This window comes from Carassius gibelio, chromosome B13 (assembly GCF_023724105.1).
Source record: "Carassius gibelio isolate Cgi1373 ecotype wild population from Czech Republic chromosome B13, carGib1.2-hapl.c, whole genome shotgun sequence".
NCBI lineage: Eukaryota > Metazoa > Chordata > Actinopteri > Cypriniformes > Cyprinidae > Carassius > Carassius gibelio.
This window is the reverse complement of record NC_068408.1, coordinates 1629696-1647195: the sequence shown is the minus strand read 5'-3', so window position 1 is coordinate 1647195 and position 17500 is coordinate 1629696. Positions and strand designations below refer to the sequence as shown.

General features: G+C 33.9%; 1 protein-coding gene across 1 annotated transcript in view; it reads right to left on the bottom strand.

The window, feature by feature from the left end:
- Positions 1 to 17500, bottom strand: part of LOC127969953 (inositol polyphosphate-5-phosphatase A) — a 144027-nt gene that overhangs the window by 32209 nt on the left and 94318 nt on the right. The window contains exons 10-11 of the mRNA XM_052572126.1: positions 3905 to 4000; positions 3622 to 3696 (exon numbers count right to left, since the gene is read on the bottom strand). Coding sequence (XP_052428086.1) covers positions 3622 to 3696; positions 3905 to 4000 — 171 coding nt within the window. The remainder of the gene's footprint in view (positions 1 to 3621; positions 3697 to 3904; positions 4001 to 17500) is intronic.

Here is a 17500-nt window from a genome sequence, read left to right as displayed (position 1 = left end):
CGCTTTACAAAGTCAACAAATTTATTTGAGTCTATATAATCTTCATTAAAGAACTGAAATGACTGAATCTTTGCGTCTTTGATGCTGTTTATTTAGTCTCTGCTGTGAATGAATCTGTATCATGTGAAACATTATATCAATAAACCCCACTTTACAAGTGAAATCTGACCTCGAACTGTAATAATGTACAGAAAACGCAGATCTGTGTCCAATATCAGACTGTGATGTGAGCAGATTCTCATGCGCGCGGCGTTTCCTCGAGTCTTTGATCAGCGACGCCTCGGAGGGAACGACAGCTGAAATATGGCGCGTGTCGGATGAGAGCCTCGCGTTATTTATTTATTTATTGGGACTCTTAAAAACTGCGGTTTGAGCGATGTAGAGCGTGTACGCGGCCCGCATGACGAGCGCAGACGGAGAAGTTCATCACCCGCTCCAGATTCCTCTCGGATTCACCTGATAAAGTTTCAATAAAGAGACACTGAAGCAAAATCAATGAGAGTTAGTGGGATGGAGGCGTCTCTCTCTCTCTCTCTCACACACACACACACACACACATGGGTCCTGCGGAAAATTTAATCTTCCCAAATCCTCATCAGAGCGCTCCATCCTCGCCGCCTGACAGCCGCCTGGATAATTAATTATACAATTTCGATGGCTATATCGACTAAACAAACCTATTAATCACGGCAAAAGTCAATAGGCATGGACGTATTCAATCATGTCCTGACCAATGATTACTCCTTTCAAAATACAATAATTATTTTCGAGAGCTGCCTCGAATTAAATTCCTGTCAAGCTGGTACAACTCTAGTCGCTGATGAAGGATGCTGGAGTCGAGGAGCGGGAGGAACATCCGTCGTTCTGGAGGCAGTTTGTTTTCCAGAGATCATGAGACGTGTTTAAGTAGAGCATGACCATCAGATTATCTCTCATGTGCCATCAGGACATCCATCACACACACACACACACACACACACACACACTAATGATTTCAGCTCCTTTATGCTCCTGTTAATGATTCTCTTGCTAATTTTAAGAAAGAATAAACAGACAGACAGAAAACAATCCTCACTCCTCAAAAAACTGTTAGATTATGATCTTATTTCACATCTGAAAAACAAACATTAGCTGAAATAAACAAAAAATAAACAATTTCAGCTATATATTCCAACTACTCTTTTTAATTTAGTTTAACTTGACAGTCAAAATTAACACTGAAACTGAAATAAAAAAAATAACACACACACACAACTAAAATAAATAAAAAAATGAATAAAAACAAAATCGCTAAAACCTTAATTAAAATGTATATGAAAAATGTTAATATATTAATTAATATATAAAAACTTTTTATACTGTTTAACTGAACAACTGAACTAAATTAATTAAAAGGAAAACTGAAAACAATAAAAACTAATTCTCAAAATAATGTAAAAATATATTTCAGCTACCTCTTGTTTATTTAGTTTAATCTTATTACTAAAACTAAAAAATAAATAAATAAATAAAAACTATAAAAACACAAAATTACTAAAATTTTATTACATTTAAAATGAAAATGGAAAATACAAAAAAGTTGTAAATCAGTGCATGAATGACTGGAATCAACATACACCAGCTGCACATTCAGACCGTTTAAATCTGAGAAACAAGATCATTAACTGTTGAAGTGAATTGTGTTTCGCATGCACTGAAAGAAACGACGTTAACACCTTTTGAAAGCCCGTTCATATAGTTATTTTATTTTTAAATGCAATAAAAGCTAGACGTACGTCTATGGAAGTAGATAAACGTAAGGTCTTGAAAAGCATTTAAGTGCAAAGTTTTAATGCACATCATGCACAAGATGCTCCAAACCGATTGATGCGTCTGACAAGTGCACGTCTGCATTACTCAAGAAACCAAGTTATGAAGTTGTTGTATTAGTACTGTGAGTACACTGAAAAAATGCTAAAAAATAAATAAGTTAAGTGGATGCAAACTATTTATTTTAGGGATGCATGACATATCGGTCAACATTTATCGGTATCGGTTGATAAATGCAAGGTTTTTCTGTTATCGGTATCGGCCCGATAAATAATCTGTCCAATATCTTAATGAATTAATTCCTTCAGAGACACTTCAGATGAACACTGTTGTTGAATATTTGTGCTCCAGTGTTTTGTGCGTGCGTTGAGTGCATCTACAATGGAGCAATCCAATGTATGCATTATTTTATTTACTCATAAGTCTTTTAGTAATTTGACAAAATTTGGTAATGGGAGTAAAATTATTTTTAAAACGTACATTGTTCAAACTAAGCTGCTTATGTTGAAGTGTTTGGGATGTGGCTTTTAATGATGGTGCTATATATTAAAAAATGTAATGATAGTTTATCGGTATCGGAGGAAATTTTCATAGTGCATCCCTAATTTTATTTTTTGAAAGTTAGTCAAATAAATGTATTTAAATGTGGCTAAAATAAATTGATTGCAACTACTTACCTTAAAAACATTTAGTAAATTCTATGATTATTTCATTAATGTTTTTGCTTTAGAAGAAACTTAGTGTGCAATAAACAGAAAATCCAAAACACGACGCAAACACACTTTGATCACATGAAAACATTTAAAGCAGCTTAAAGGTGTGTGTTTTATAATTAAATTAGTTTTTCAGCACGAGAACTTGTCAGCTATTTATGCTGGCATCAGTTTAATTTGGCTAAAGACTGATAACTAGCGGCAATTATTAGTAGCATTAGAGTTTGACAGGAACTAAACATTTTTCAAATAACTTATTAATTTAATTTTTATATTTTTTTATACAATTAATTTTTATATATTTTGGTTTAATAGGAAATCTAAATTTTTCAAAAAAAACTTATTAATTTTATTTTTTTATACAATTTATTTTTATATATTTTGGTTTAATAGGAAATCTAAATTTTTCAAATAACTTATTAATTTTATTTTTTTATGTAAAATGTATTTTTATATATTTTTGGTTTAATAGGAAATCTACATTTTTCAAATAACTTATTAATTTTATTTTTTTATGTAAAATGTATTTTTATATATTTTTGGTTTAATAGGAAATCTACATTTTTCAAATAACTTATTAATTTTATTTTTTTTAATTTTTAAACAATTTATTTTTATATATTTTTGGTTTAATAGGAAATCAACATTTTTCAAATAACTTATAAATTTTATTATTTTTTATATAAAATTTATTTTTATATATTTTGGTTTAATAGGAAAAAATTTTCAAATAACATTTTTTTTTTTATAAACTTTTTTTATATATATTTTGATTAATTTTACGTTTTTTTTTTTCCATTTTTACTTAATATTTGTTTATTTATTTTCCAGTAACTGTACTTAACTGAAATGCTGCATGGAAATGGAATGTATTTTGTGAATGCATCTCTTTATAAGCGCTGAGATCAGATCTGACCTCTCCATCATACTCTGCCCTAACATCTGTATCCACAATCACATCCAGTGTGCCGCTAATCATCTTAATTCATAAAGTTCATTACGCTCCGCAGCTGCTCTCCATCAAAGCGTCTCTTTCAGGAACACAGAAGTCAAACATTCACACGGTTACGAGACATTTAAACAGGAACGAGTCTCTTACCTGCGTTCCATTGTTTTCCCTGAAAACGTCCTGGTTAATGTAGTTAAATAACTTCTTCTCCAGCTGGAGGACGACCTATGAGAACACACATCAGTGAACAACCTTTACCAATGAGACATGATATTATAAATAAAGTGTATGACATTGTCTCTGGTTCAAAATTGTGGGCCACAAAAAAAAAAAAAAGACTTCTTTTATTCATCAAGGATGTGTTAAATGAATCAAAAACCTACTGGTTGAACACATATGTCTGAGGACTAGATGAAGCAGTGCAAGGCTTCACCTTGTGGTCATTGTCTGACTCTCTGAAGATGAGTTTGTCCACTTCATTGGTGTCAGTGGATCTGACCGTCTGCATGCTAGCGGTCGAGCACAGACTCTGAGGAGAAGAAGAAGAAGAGATGAGATCGATTTAATATCAGCATCACAACATCTGCAGCATCTCTCTTTCTTCCTCTGCATGCACTGAGCTTAAAGACTGTGTGCTCCGCTAAAGTCCCTTTTGTCGACTCTTTTAACAATCGGTTAAACATTCGGCCATCTGTGTTTGAGGACCGCTGAATGAGGTAATCCGGTTCCCGGCCCGAGAAGCCATTGAAATTCAAAGCACAGATTAGCTAATCAGGTCAAGCCAATAAAAGCCGGCAGGAAAACCCCTTCGGAGGGAAATGTCAGAGAGCCGAGGATCAGAACAAACAGCTTTGGCTTAAGCTGCTCTCTAAAGAGCCAACAAATCGCTCCATCTTTCAGTCATTTGCAGCGGAGCACTAATGCGCTTTGCTCTCATTAAGCTGATTTTGTAATGAATAGCTCTGGAAAAACAGCTCAAAGGAGCCAGAGACAGTGAGAGCGGCCCTCAGGAGCCACAACATTTATTCACTTCTGATTTTTCTCAAGAAGAAGGAAAAACTCAAACACTGCTGCAGAGATTGAAAGTCGGTCAAGCAGAAACTCGACAGAAAAGCATCTTACTGTAGAGTTCAGAAAACATTCATATTCAGATGGACTTGAGAAACCACCGGGATTCAGACGATATGAAATCAGCCGACCGCCTGAATGCACGTGATCTTTATATTAATACAGTCATTAGATGGATAATACTAAAGCACAGAATGATATTACTGACCAATCAGGAATTACACAGAAATGGGTAATGTTTACATTTTAATTTCAACTGTCAAAAAAAAAAAAAAATAATAAATAAATAATAATAATAATAATAATAATAATAATATTATATATATATATATATATATATATATATATATATATATATATATATATATATATATATATATATTTATTTATTTATTTATTTATTTATTTATTTATTTATTTTTATTGATGATTAGTGCTTACATAAAATAAATAAAACATTTTTTTTTTCTTTGGATTTCAAATGTCAATTTTTAAGTAAAAACTGTTACTTTTTATGTATCTAATATTAGATATTTTTTCATCCTTTACATTTCAAACAGATACAGATATATTGATGACATTATGTAAAATAAAAAAAATTTAAATAATATAAAATATAAATATAATTATATATATATATATATAATATAAAAATGTATATAATTGATAATATATTTAATTGTATAAAAATATAGACAATTTATAGACACTGGCATTCATATCTCTGTCTACTCTTTTATAATGTACTGTGGTGATACTACGATACAGTCCTGGTAAAGTACTTTATTCCAATCGCATCACTACAGTAATCAATCAAACACAGAGTCGGAGACGGATTGATTGATCATGTGTTCACTGACAGTGACTGATCAGATTCATCTCATCATGTGTTCTGCTGCAGCTCATTAAAACAGATCACTAATTAAAGCCCGTGATCTTGATTACACACCAGGTGCATCAACACAAACTGAGGCTGACCTGAGTACAGGCCTGTGATTGGACGCCACGGGTCATGTGACTTCAGAAGCCTGCATAAACTCAATCTGAGCGCTCTCTCACTGACCTCCACTCAAATCACATTAACATTCAATTCATACTCCAGGACGAGATAATAAACACTGAGAGCCAATCAGTGCAGAGGAAACAACATCTATAAAGAGGACAGGAAAAAATATGTAAAATATATAGAATATTATAAAAATATAATCTGTAAAATATAAAATAAATATATTTTCAACTAAAAATATATAATATTGTTATTATTAATAATAATAATATCAATAACATTTGTTATTATTGTTGTTTTAATATGAAATATAATATATAGATACAATATATAATATAAAATATATTAAATTAAATATAATATATACAATTTTATATTACATAAAATCTAAAGTACAGTTATTTATATTAAATAATATAAAATCTAAAAAAAACAATACAAGTAATTATATTATAATTACAAAGTTTTATAAAACAAATAAATTTTTCAGGATCTCACGTGCATCAGCTTTCAGCTTCACATCCAGACAGTGAATGTGACAGAGTCAGAAAAATGTGGCACAAAAGTTACTACATCCTACAACAAGCCCCGTGTGTTCAGGCCAATCCCATGATGCTCTGCTGGAGGCCATTAATCCGGAGCGCAGTAAAGTGAGTCGTGTGCTCGGGGTTCAGGAGACGTGTTGATGAAGCCTTGAGTCCACAGCACTAAAACTTTCCCTGATCACTCAATCCTGACACTATTGATTTCTATCCCATAATTCTACAGCACTGCCATCACAGCCCAGAAAATGAGCAACTGAGGACAGAGCTGGAGAAAAACAGCCAAAATGAGAGACACTGGGAGGCGAAAATGCACAAAAAGTGCCACATTTACAGATTAAGCCTTTATTCTAATATTGACCAGAACATCTCCAGCATTTCCAGAAGAAAATGTGAAATGAAGATTAGCTAGTAAACTAGGATAAATTATATAATTTATGAATAAATAAATGTATGCATTTACCAGACGCTTTTACCCAAAGTGACTTACAGTGCATTCAGGCTAACAGTTTTTACCTAACATGCGTTCCCTGGGAATCGAACCCATAACCTTACGCTGCTAACGCAATGCTCTACCACTTGAGCTACAATTTAAGTTATATTATACATGAAACATTGTTTATATATGTAATTTATATTAAATTAAATATAATACACAACATTTATATTGAAAATTTATATTATTTATTTAATTTAATTAAATTTATGTATTATTTATATAAAATTTAATTATTTATATTTTAAAAATGTAATTACTTTTTTACAACTTTTAATTAGCTTTGTATATTTTTATAATTTTTATCTAATGTATTTTTTTTGTATGATTTTAATATTATATATATATATATATATATATATATATATATATATATATATATATATATATATATATATATGTATTATTTTTGTGCATGTGCACACAGTGTGTTTTTTACAAAGTGACATCGCCACCTGCTGGCCTGGCATACATAATGCAGAGCTTTTAGTAATTTTCGCAGATCAGTTTGAACAGGGATCTTTTTGACAACAATGTCTTCTGTACGTGAAAATGCAAAGGAAGAACACAATTTCTTTAGTACATCGCTGTTGTATAAACTTTGGTTATCTTTCGTAGAAAAAAAAAAAGTTTTTGACGAAAACGATGATGCACATTTTTGGACAGTTCACTGAAAAATCTAAATTTTATCACCACTAACCCTCGTGTAGTTCCAAACCTACATTGTTTTTCAAAATATATTTGTTGACGGTTCCCATTGACCTCCATAATGTGGAAAAAATATAACTGAAGTCAAGGGCCACCTTCAAATGTATGGTTAACAACTTTCTTCAAATTATAAGTAAATGACAGGATTTTAATTTTGGTTTTCCCTTTAACACTGCTGTATATTACATGCATTACAGTGAGCTCCATGTGTGCTTGTTTTTATGAGATCATCTAACTTTAACACTCTGAAAATCCCACACGCATCCTTTCCCATCAGCCCCTGCGGTGGAGAAGCTCAATGTAGGGGGTCCGTGCGCTGAAAAGAGACGAGGGCAGATAAAGAGGTGTGGGAGAGAGAGGATAAAGCCATCTATTTATCTTGGCCATCTCAACATCTGGGAAATCTCTCTAAAACAATGGGCAGTAGGGCCAAGGGCCTCCGATACCGTCGGGCCCCGGCCGAGCACATTTGTTCTCTGCCGCAGATAATGGACGGGCCACAAATCATTGTGGGATGCGAGAGAGGAGCTGTGTGTGTGTTCGCCCCTCTGGTATTTAACCACTCAAATGGGCCATTCTCTAGAGCCCTGCAGGACAAATTGGCCGGCCTGAAAGTCTTTGAGAATCAGTGCAGCGCAAGGAGAATAGAACAGGCCTGAAACACAAGGAACAGACCCATAAAAATTCATCACTTTGACCCCCATGACCTTCCAGCACTGGGGGCACAGACACACCCAGAGAGAGAGAGAGCGGGAGAGAGAGAAAGAGAGAGAGAGAGGACCAACACACACACACACAGATCACATACAATGACACACACTGACCAACACACACACACACACACACACACACACACACACACACACACACACACACACACACACACAGACAGACAACCATACATACATACACACACTCAGTGACACATTCTGACAAACACACACACACTGACAACCTCATCCTCACAATTATATTCCTTCTTCGAGTATCTGTGAGGATTGTATGGAGTACCTCAAGGCTCAGTACTAGGGCCGCTACTCTTCACGCTTTATATGTCACCCTTGGGAGATATTATCAGGAAACATGGTGTTAGCTTTCACTGTTATGCTGATGATACGCAGCTCTATATTTCCGTATCCAGACCAGATGGTGGATCAGCACCTAGAAAGGACCTCTACATCCCTGAAAGACAGCGGAGACCAGGACAACTAGAGCCCAGATACAGATCCCCTGTAAAGACCTTGTCTCAGAGGAGCACCAGGACAAGACCACAGGAAACAGATGATTCTTCTGCACAATCTGACTTTGCTGCAGTCTGGAATTGAACTACTGGTTTCGTCTGGTCAGAGGAGAACTGAGCCTGGTTTCTCACAAGGTTTTTTTCTCCATTTTGTCACAGATGGAGTTTTGGTTCTCCTAATTAATGTTGTTCAGTTGCTTTGACGCAATATATTTTGTTTAAAATGCTATATAAATAAAAGGTGACTTGACCACCATACACACACACACACTGACCACCATACACAGACACACACACACACACACACACACACACACACACACACACACACACACACATACAGAGACACAATAGCTAAAGAACAGGCTTCTTGACTGGACGGAGTGAGCAGATGCTTCATTGTAAATGTGTGTTGTGTTAGTAATGGGTGTGTGTCCACTGGTTTAAGTGAGTTAAAGGATTCATTGTTTTACACACTCATCCACCTGTACACACACACACACACACACACACACACACACTCCCTGCTGTTCATGCAGATCTGTGAAACCAGGCAGCACAGATGGTCAACAGACTGGTTAATGTCTGTTCAGTCAGTGGAGATCTGAGCGTCACACACTCCTGACTGATTCTGACCCGGCTCTTTCACATCACACATCTCAAACACACTCCATCTGATTCACAAACAAGTGATCTGATACTGTCTCTACACTTCTGAAGACATAAAAAACTGCATTAAACGTATTATATTATATATTTTGAAAAAATATTATTTTTATTTTATCTTAATGTTTTGACGGTGGGTGAGAGAATTAAAATAAAACTATAATATGAAAGTAAATAAAATCAAAAGAGGAATACTGTTAAATATTTGTTAAAAAAAATTCCAGCATTTCCTGAAAATAGAAAAAAAATATTTACCAAAAAAAAAAAAATTAAGACACTGGGTTTGATTTAGAAATATCATGAAGCAGAATTGACTGCTATAAATTTGTTCAGTTCATATATCTAAATAACTTCTGAAGCCACACAAATTGTGAATTAAATATTTTTACTATTTATTTACAGGTGAAGGAAAATAAATTAGTGAAATCAAAAGAACTAATCTTGTATTTTATACTCTTTTTTTCAGTTCTTTCTCCAATAATAATGTTGAAAACATCTGTAATAAATGAATAAGCAAACAATGCATTAATAGAGTCACAAACTGGACTTGTTTTACAACAAAATAAATGCTATTAATTCAAATAACTTTTATAAAATAATTTCCCTTAATAAAAGTCACTTCTCCTTCAAGGTCTGTTTATATATATATAGTATATATATATATAGTAACTTTAATTTTTAGCAGCCAACTTGACTGGTGAGTGAAATATTTATTGATAAATAAGTGTGTGGATGAGATTATGCAGCGGTTCAGAGAGGATGGGACAAACGCTCAATTAAGCAGAGATTAGCTCTCCTCTAACGAGCGTCTCAGCAGAGTTCATTACCGACAATCAATAAAGTTCAACAAGCAACAATTAATGACACCCGCAAACCACTAATGCTGATAAAATACTGAAGCCTGGTGTGTGTGAAACAAATAAACAGCTGATGTATTGATGATTTCTCATATGAGAAGCACACCTGATGAAGAATGAAGAGCACTTTCAGCATCATAATGACTCTTAATGAACGAACCCGCTGCTCTTCCTCATTAGAGAGTTTAACAGATCAACACTTGAGCTGAAGAGTCTCACAGCGCTGATCTGTGTGTGTGTGTGTGTGTGTGAGTGTGTGTGTGTGTGAGTGTGTGTGTGTGTGTGTGTGTGTGTGTGTGAGAGACGGAGCTTTTCTGTGTTACAGTGTGAAAGGAGCCGCTACAATAGAGGAGAACACAATAACACTTCATTCACACTAACAGCCTTTAATTTATCTGACCGTTTCCTTCAGATGATCCGCCTCCTTCAACCCGGGAGATCCAGGAAGAGGTGGACACAAAAAAAAAAAAAAACACTTAAAAACGTTTTTTTTTCTTCATAATTTTAAAAAGAAGCCAATTTTAGGACCATTATAACAGAGAGAAAAATAATAAATTATTTATATTTAGATTTTTTTTTTTTTTTATCGTTGTTTTACATTATGCTTTTTGCATTAATGCCAATTAAAGAGTTTTAATGTGCATTAAAGGGTTTGGACATAAAAGGTACTTATTTTTAATTAAATGTTTTTTTAAAGTATTTTTCTTTTCATCTTATTTCATTACACATATTTTAAATGATATGCTTTTGCATTACAGTACAGTAGTTTGGACATAAAATATTACATTTTTATTAAAGCTGATTTTATTTAAATTTCTTATTTTAGATTATTTAATTTTTTATTGTATGTTTATTTGACTTTTTCTAAATATTTTATTTCAGATTTATGTATTTTGCACAGACAGCGTTTCAGCAGATTTGACAGCAGAAATGTGAAGGTTTTATGTCTGTTACATGCATTATAATGAAAACAATTATATCACTACTATAGTACAACAGAGACACTATTATAGTCTTTATTAATATTTTGAGTCAGTTTTCATTTACATTTAGTTTAAATTTTTATATTTTTGTGTTTTTGTTACTTCTTGAATGACATTATACTGGGTTTGGGTGTAAAATGTGTTTAATCTTCATTGAAGATTAAAGATGGTCTCATTCCTCTGGATATAGAATGTGATTTCTTATTCCATCCTGGAGTGAAATGCTGTGATTTTCAGTGCTAGATTGAGACAGACGGGTGTTTGCGCTGATGTGTTCTGGGTGGGCTTTGTGGTCCGGTTTTGAGCGATTTTTCACGGCCGTCCCTCGAGCTGTGACCCCAGCGCAGGCCCTTTATGAGGCTGACAGGCCGAAGCTGAGAAACATGCTGTCGCTCTGATAGCATGAAATCAGGAACAAAAGCCCCCCGGAGAGAGGACAAGCTTCTGCTGCTCCACACCATCAGACACACACCCTCCAGAAATCACACACACACAATCCATTCATATTTATCTTAATTCATTAAAAGTAATTAAAATGTTTTATTCATGATTATTTTTTATTTTGCATTTTTATATTTGATTTATTTGTATATTTTTAGATTTCTTATATTGTTTTCCTTTTACATTTTCTTAAATGATTTTATTTTACTTATCTTTATTTTATTCTGTATTTATTTTGTACAGGCAGCGTTTCAGAAATCTGAAGATTGTATGCTTGTTAAAGCATTTACATGATTAAGAAAAATATATATATTAATTGAGCTGTAAATAGCATTATTGTAGTATCATTGATATACTATTATAGTCTTTATTAATATTTGTTTTTATTTTTTGTTTCAACTTTAATTTAGGTTTTTTTTTGCAATTTTTCTATTTTATTTTAAAGTTTAAGCTATTTTTTTGTGTTTATGTTATTTATTGTAGTATATATATATATATATATATATATATATATATTAGTGCTGTCAAATAATTAATCGTATATGTGTTTGTGCTCTGTGTGCATTATGTATTAATAAATACACACACAGGCTATATGTATTCAAAATATATACATGTATTTACATGTATATAGTATGGGGGACGCTACAGCGATCAAAAATGCAAAACTGCTAGACCGTTCCTCATAGACACAAAAATATAGATATTTTTGAAATCCTAGGGTCAAAACTAAAAAAGAGTGTAAAAAAAGTCAAATTAGCTCTACGAGGTCCCGATTTCCCGCCATTTTGAAGTATATTCAAAACCTACTTTTGCGAACTAGTCCTAGGTTTAACACCTGATCGAAACCAAATCACTGCAAAAATATTCTCTAGACAGTGAATATCAATAATTATCTTGACAATAATAATAATATTGAATATAAATATTTTTTCCAATTAAAGGACTATGAGGACATTTGGATATCTAAACAAACATGGCCGCCATCACCCAGAGAATTTAAAACCCTATTACACAAGATTACTGGAGGTCAATCAGAACAAAACTCGATGGGCATGTTCAACTCATGGCCCTAAAGGTCTATAAGAATTTTGAAAAAAATCGGTCACTGGGGGTGCAATATAAATTATAAATGATTGTATATTGCACGATTTTTCACACATACACTCAATCTTCATATCATTTGATAGAGCTCTTCATGCTGAGCAACATTGACTCAAGAACCACTGGTGTCAATCAAACTGTTCATTAATTATTCTCAATTATGTTAAAAAACCTACTTTAGCGAACTAGTCCTAGGTTTTTCACTCGATCAATTTTGTCCTTTGGTTCGTTTTATTTGGGTCAATTTGGTAAATTACCTTCTTTAGTCAAAAATGCAATTTTAACTCATTGTTTTACATGATTACAGCCATGTTAACACAAGGTCTATTTCCTTATGTGCCTAAATGCCTTAAATGTTTGAACCCCAGTAATCGCTGCTTACAGCTATTTTATTTTATTTTGAGTAACAAACATGTTTTTATTTCATGTTTTCATTTTAGTTTCAGTTCAGTAACTATAATAGCAAGGATGTTAATACTATAAATACTGTAAATATAGCCTATAGTGATAATAAAGGCTGTAAAGTGTCTCAATCTCCGTTTTGAAGTGGATGCTTTCATAACTGAATGAACATCTGATTATATGTTACAGAATACTAACAGCATGTCTGTCTAGTAGGTTTAAATACTGTAGACCAACAACTAAAGCCCAGCAGAAACAGATATGTTTCTGTGGCTATTACAGCACATGATGACACCGACAGATGCTGTTGCAGTCACTGGATTAATTCTGTGCTCAAACAAAAGCCGATACAGCAGATAAATCACAGTTCAAGACGAGAGGCCATGAATCCTCAATGTGCCACTTAATGGCTCTCTTAAATATGAAGGACGAGCAGCGGGACGCTCGTGTTTAATGTCAGTCAGTGAGAGGAGCCTAAATGCCAGCACTGACACGAGAGAAACACGCAAACGCAACGGACAATCATGCAGGCCTTGAGATAAATGTGTGAGAAAAACCTGAAATGAAGACCTGATCACAAAACTCTTATGTAGCTACACGTCAGATACTAAAGATAATGAAGGATAGAACAGTTTGAATATATAATGGAGCCTAAATCAAACACACAGAAGAGCAATGAAAAAACTAAATCAATAAAAAAAACATTTAAATTAAATAATTACTCGAACAAAATGAATACAAAAATAAAATAAAAATATAAAATAAAGTAATAAAATGTAATAAAATAAAATAAAATGGAATAAAAACAATAAAACAAATATATAAAACAATTTATAGTAAGTAAACTAAACAGTAAATAAAACAAAAAGTAAAATAACTATAATAAAAGAAAATATATATTTTAAAATAAACAGAAATATATAATTGCAGATTAATATAATACAGGAGAAACAAAATAATATAAATTTAAATATACTAAAAGAAACATAATAAAATAATATAAAATAAAAATATCAAAGAATAAAATAAAAAGTAAAACAAATGAATTTTTAAAACACTAACCCAAATAAATATAAAACAATTTTAAATTAAATTGAACATTAAAAATATTAATAAAATAAATATAAGATAAAAAGTAAAATAATAAACTAACAAAATAAAAATAAACACAATAATGCAATATAAAAATACAAATAAATTAAACCAAAATGTTGGTGCTTAAAAAGAAAAGAGCAGAATAAAAATGATTTGAGCTATGAAATCTTAGTTTATGAGAGAGCTGTGGTATCTGTGCGTGTGAAGTGTGCCGCCGCAGCAGAAGGACACTCCTGGCGCTCTGAATGGAGTCATGATGGCGTGAGGGTCTCTGTGCCAGGCGAAGCCCTCACCACTCCGCACGCAGCGCTCAAACGGCCTGTTGTTAATGAGGCTGTGAGAGGAACAGTCTGTGGCTGTTCTTCATTCTCTCTGTTTTAATTAGGCTCTGATTAAAGGCACGTCTCTAGGCCGTGATGTGTGATGCTCTTTGTTAGCACTGATAAAAACACGCAGAGGGATGGAGATCAGAGATCATGTGGGTTTATCTGGAGCAAACGATGAACGACGAGGAGCATTGTGCTGGAGAATGAACACATCGTTACGCAACTCTTCCTGATCAACTACAGAACAAACCACCACAGAAAACAAAAACATCCCTCCATCCATCCATTCATTTATTTATCTGTCCATCCAGCCATCCTCCCACTCACCTATCTTTTCATCCATTTATCCATCCATCCACCCATCTTTCCCTATCCATCCACCTATCTTTTCAGGCATTAAGCTATCCACCCACTCATCATTCCACATCCATCCATCCATCCATCCATTCGTCCATCCATCCACCCATCTTTTCAATCATCCATCTTTCCATCCATCCATCCATACGTCCATCCATTCATCCATCCACCTATCTTTCCACCGATCCATCCATCCATCACCTTGTAATCCATCCAACCATCTTTAAATCTATCCATCTATCCATTCATCCATCCATCCACCCACCTATCTTTCCATCCATCCATCAACCCATTTTTCAATCTATCCATCCATCCATTTATCTGTCCGTCTATCCATCTGTTTTCATCTAATATTCCATCCATCCATCCATCCATCTCTCATTTCATCCAATTATTGATCCATCTATTCATATATTCATCCATCCATCTACCTGTATTTCCATCCTTCCATCCCTCCTTCTATCTTTTACTCCATTTATCCATCTTTCCATCTCTTCATCCATCAGTCTATCCGTCCATCAACCCATCTTTCCATCTATCCATTTATCTGTCCATCCATTCATCCGTTTTCATCCAATTATCCATTCATCATCCATCTTTTTTTCCAATTGTCCATCCATCCACCTGTCTTTCTATTTATTTATCCATCTATCCATCCATCCATCAGTCTATCCATAAATCCATTCATCTTTCCATCTATCTATTCATTCATTTATCTGTCCGTCCATCCATCCATCTGTTTTCATCCAATTATTCATCCATCCATCCATCCATCCATTTATCCCTCCCTCCATCCATCCATCTTTCCATCCATTTATCCATCTTTACATATATCCATCCCTCCACCTATCTTTTCTTCCAATTATCCATTCATCCATCATTCCATCCATCTATCCATTCATCAATTTATCCGTCCATCCATCCACCCATATTTCCTTCCCTCTACCTATCTTTTCACCCATTTATCCATCTTTCCATCCATCCACCCATATTTCCATCCATCCATCCATCCATCCTCCACCTATCTTTTCATCCAATTTTCCGTCTTTCCATCCATCCACCCATATTTCCATCCATCCATCCCTCCACCTATCTTTTCATCCCTTTTTCCATCTTTCCATCCATCCACCCATATTTCCATCCATCCATCCATCCATCCATCCTCCACCTATCTTTTCATCCATTTTTCCATCTTTCCATCCATCCACCCATATTTCCATCCATCCATCCCTCCACCTATCTTTTCATCCATCTTTCCATCCATCCATCCCTCCACGTCAGTGTTTGTGATATTGTTTTTATCAGTTTGTATTGTTCTATCATTCAGTCATTTGGCTACATTTCATTCCAAGAGTGACTCCAGCAGCAGGCGTGTGAGTGTATCGTCTGACACTGTTGGATGGAGATCAGCTGTGTGTAAACACGCAGATGTGTTTGCCTGTGTGTGAAGATACACTTGTGCGTGTGTGTATTTTCATGGTTGGTTTGACAGCGGCCGTCAGGGTCTCTCTATCTGTCCCCTGAAACACAGGACCACTGACTAATGGATGGATGTGTCCCAAAATTAATTAGCCTGACTAATGTAGTGTGTACTTAATGCCACTGCCACCTTTGATTTATGATGGGCCAAATGCACAAACACTGTATGAAATGGAGCTTTATTGTGTAAGAATGAATTAACACACACACACACACACAGACGGCTGCAAGTCTCTATCCACCACAGATTCTGCCATGTGTGCAAGTACACAAGCGCATATGGACAAACACACACGCCAGCACACACACACACACACACACACACACTCAACAATTCACAGATAAAAGATGTAAAGAACTGTCTTTATCATGTTTACTTGAAAACAAAAAACAACAGAACAGAACATAAACTCATATCAACGTTAACAAAACATAATAGAAAAACAAAAAACACAATATAAGGTAACAAAATAACATAAAATAACACAAAACGTAACAAAACACAAAGTGTAACGTAACAACACAAAATGTAACATACGTATCATAATAAGACATCAGACAGAACAGAACAAATAGCAACATAACAAAACAACGAAGTGACGAAACAACATAGCGTAACAAAACAACACAAAATGACAAAACATACAAGAAAAACATGACAAAACAACAGGATGTCAGCTTTACATAGGGTTAAACAAAGCATAAAGTAAGAACACAATGAAACGAAACACAACATAACACACAACGTAACATAACGTAGGATAACAAAACATAACATGACATAACGTAACAAAACGTAACATGTAACAATAAAACAACATAACATGAGATAAAATGTAACATGACATAACAAACTAGGGTTACATATAACATAACGTAACAAATAATAACATAACATAATAACGTAACATAACATAAGGTTAAACAAAACATAACTTAGCATAACAACAAAATGCAACAAAATTGGATAACAAAACATAATATAACACTACAAAACGTAACAACATATAATCTATAATGGAGAAGTGTGCACACACACACAGTTTTATTGTTTTTCTCTATTTCTGTGTAAAAACAAACTGATCTGACTCTGGCATGAGGTCATCAATTAAAAAGCTCTTCAAATGTTGAAAAATGAAAGTGTTATGAGCCTCTGACTGCTCATTAATGAGCAGTTTACATCAGTCAGTTACAGCGAGGCCCCACCTTTACTTTCCCTCCGCTCGGCCCTCAGAAGAACAGAGGACAAAAGAAGGAGA